Source organism: Buceros rhinoceros, unplaced genomic scaffold (assembly GCF_000710305.1).
Source record: "Buceros rhinoceros silvestris isolate BGI_N320 unplaced genomic scaffold, ASM71030v1 scaffold13119, whole genome shotgun sequence".
Lineage (NCBI taxonomy): Eukaryota > Metazoa > Chordata > Aves > Bucerotiformes > Bucerotidae > Buceros > Buceros rhinoceros.
The window spans coordinates 31,935-34,271 of NW_010433338.1; the positions used below are offsets into that span (position 1 = coordinate 31,935).

Below are 2,337 nucleotides of genomic sequence, written 5' to 3' on the forward strand. Positions count from 1 at the left end.
AGCAGCATCATTATTGGTAAAGCTCCAGCAAAAAACCTCCGGTTGTAGCATGTTGGCACTCTACCACCTCTGAGGTAGAGTTTAACTACTCCTCAGTGCAAGAATACCAGATAGGCAATGATCTAGCCCCTTTTTACTTCAGTGTTCACACTGAAATTTTAAGAACATTAACATGTGATTCCACTGATCCTCTCAAGAGGAGCTTGAATCAACCCTTCTGGGAAGTCATTCTGTATTCCTAAAATGCAATCTGACAAACACTCTGCAGGACCTTCCCAGAACAAAACAACTACAAAATAAACGCAGACTTCCCCCATTCAAGAGTTGCCCCCTTTGAACAATTCCTCTAGGGTCACCTAGAAAACTTCACACTCATTTCCATATGCCATTTCCTGTTCCATACATTTAAAAACTTAAACAAAAAACTGATACGCACCTGTATCCCCATGGAAGCAGCTGTCCTGGTGACATCTCCCAGAAGGCAAATCTCCATCACTTGGCCAGATCTGTCCTGTTTTTCGTACGCCCACAATAGTAGCCTCAGACACAATGACCTGCTGCTGCCTGTGCCGTTTTTGAGACTGGGGGGTTGGTGGACTGCTACTGTCAAAGGACTGCTGGGAGTTCTGGGATGGAGAGCGGCTTTTATCCCGATATATGCGATAAGTGGTTGGGCTGGGGGAGACATGGCTGGACTGCCCTGAGGAGAAGTCATCCTCACTGGAGGTAAGGTTCTCATTAGAGCTACAATCAGGAGTATATCCTCCTCCAATGTCCTCAAAACTCCTGGGGGAATAAGATCTCCTTGGCCACGTGAGATGTTTTTCCTGGTCAGTTGTGCCCTGATTTCGCAGAATAGGTCCCTTCCCTTCTCCTTCCCCCATCATTCCACCAACATAGATACTTTGATAGGGTTGAAAGTCCATGGGCTGCCAAGGTGAGCGGTTGCTGCCATTAGCATTAATCAGGTTATCTTTGAGAAACCTGGGGTTCAGTTCAGCATCTTCATACTCTCCATCATAGCCAAAGCTGCACTCTGAGGACCTCCCCCTGTAAGCAGGTCTCTGGAACTCGCTGAAGCTGGGTACCATGTTAGAAGGGAGGGAGTGCAAAGACTTTTTGCGTTCCATTTGCATGGCTTGGCTACCAAGAGAGCTTATTTTATCAGAAACATCTTTATCATTGACCTTTACTAGACCCTTCTCGTGATGATACTCCATGTTCACGTAAAAAGGCTTTTCAACAACATCCTTGTTATCTCCAGAAGAATGTGAATTAACCTTTTTAATCCTCTCAAAATTGGACCTTAGGGCTGCCACACTGGTGCTATTCACTCTCTCCTTAGAAATAGGTTCAAATGATCCCTCTTTCTCAGCAGATCCCACCAGCCTGCGAGCGGAAGATGATCTATGTTTTGAAGGAGATCCATCTGTATCACAGCGATTCTCCATATCTTCTACGACTCTTTTCAGTTTCTCTTCACCATAGTACTTACACCTGTCCTGCTCTCCCTCTCCATGATGGGGGCTGTCCAAAGATGACAGATCTGACCCATCACTCTGGGTAGACAGCTTCCGCAGAGAGGGTATCCTGGGTTTGAACTTTTCCTCCCCGGGGTGTGACTTGCTTTTTTCATATTCATCTTGGTCAGCAGGCTGGTGATGATGCAGGTCTTGTATCTGCTGCTCTGCACCCCCTTCAGGCAACTGAGAAACACGTTTAAAACCCCATCTCTGTCTATCATAGCTTTTTTTCTCCTTTGCCAGAAGAGTCTGCAAGTAAATCATGCGGAACCTCTCCTTGTTGACTTCCATCTCCAGCCTCCGGATAGATGCTTTGCACATCTCCAGCTCCTGTTCAATGTCCCCCACAGATTTCAGCTCCATTTTAGGAGGCTCAGAATCTGCAAATTGTGCTTTCCAAGCCTCCACAAACCCCACAGGGTCCACCATTTTGCATACAAGAGTAAGTGGTGAATACGGGAGGGAGCCTGGAGAGAGAGAGAGAGAGAGATGGAGAGAATAAACCAAGCGAATCTCACACGTAGAAGCAGAAAAAGCCCCGGCAGGGTCAGCTCAAAGCTTCTCTTTCACGGTCCATGCAGGGAAACCGGGAGGCAAACGGCAGTCCTCGCAGCAGTCTCTCCTCTTCGTCTCCTCCAGCTTTTGCTGGCCTCAGCCCCCCGTACACTCACTACTCTCTCTCCGGCATGACTGATTATTTTGCTAGCGAACAACAATGCCCCCACCTCGGCGATCCCAGCGCACTTCAAAGTGGGTGGACAAAGGAGCAGGCTCGGGGCGGGAGAGGGAAGGCAAATATCGCCCCCCACCCACC

At 48.1% G+C, this 2,337-nt stretch overlaps 1 protein-coding gene across 1 annotated transcript; it reads right to left on the reverse strand.

Annotated features, from left to right (window-relative positions):
* Nucleotides 1–436: 436 nt before the first annotated feature.
* On the reverse strand, nucleotides 437–1,952 carry LOC104500429 (breakpoint cluster region protein-like; the record flags this gene model as incomplete). The annotated part of the gene is made up of 1 exon (XM_010144074.1): nucleotides 437–1,952. A coding segment is annotated over exon 1 (1,516 nt), but the record flags the coding sequence as incomplete, so codon positions are not given.
* Between the last annotated feature and the right edge of the window lie 385 nt (nucleotides 1,953–2,337).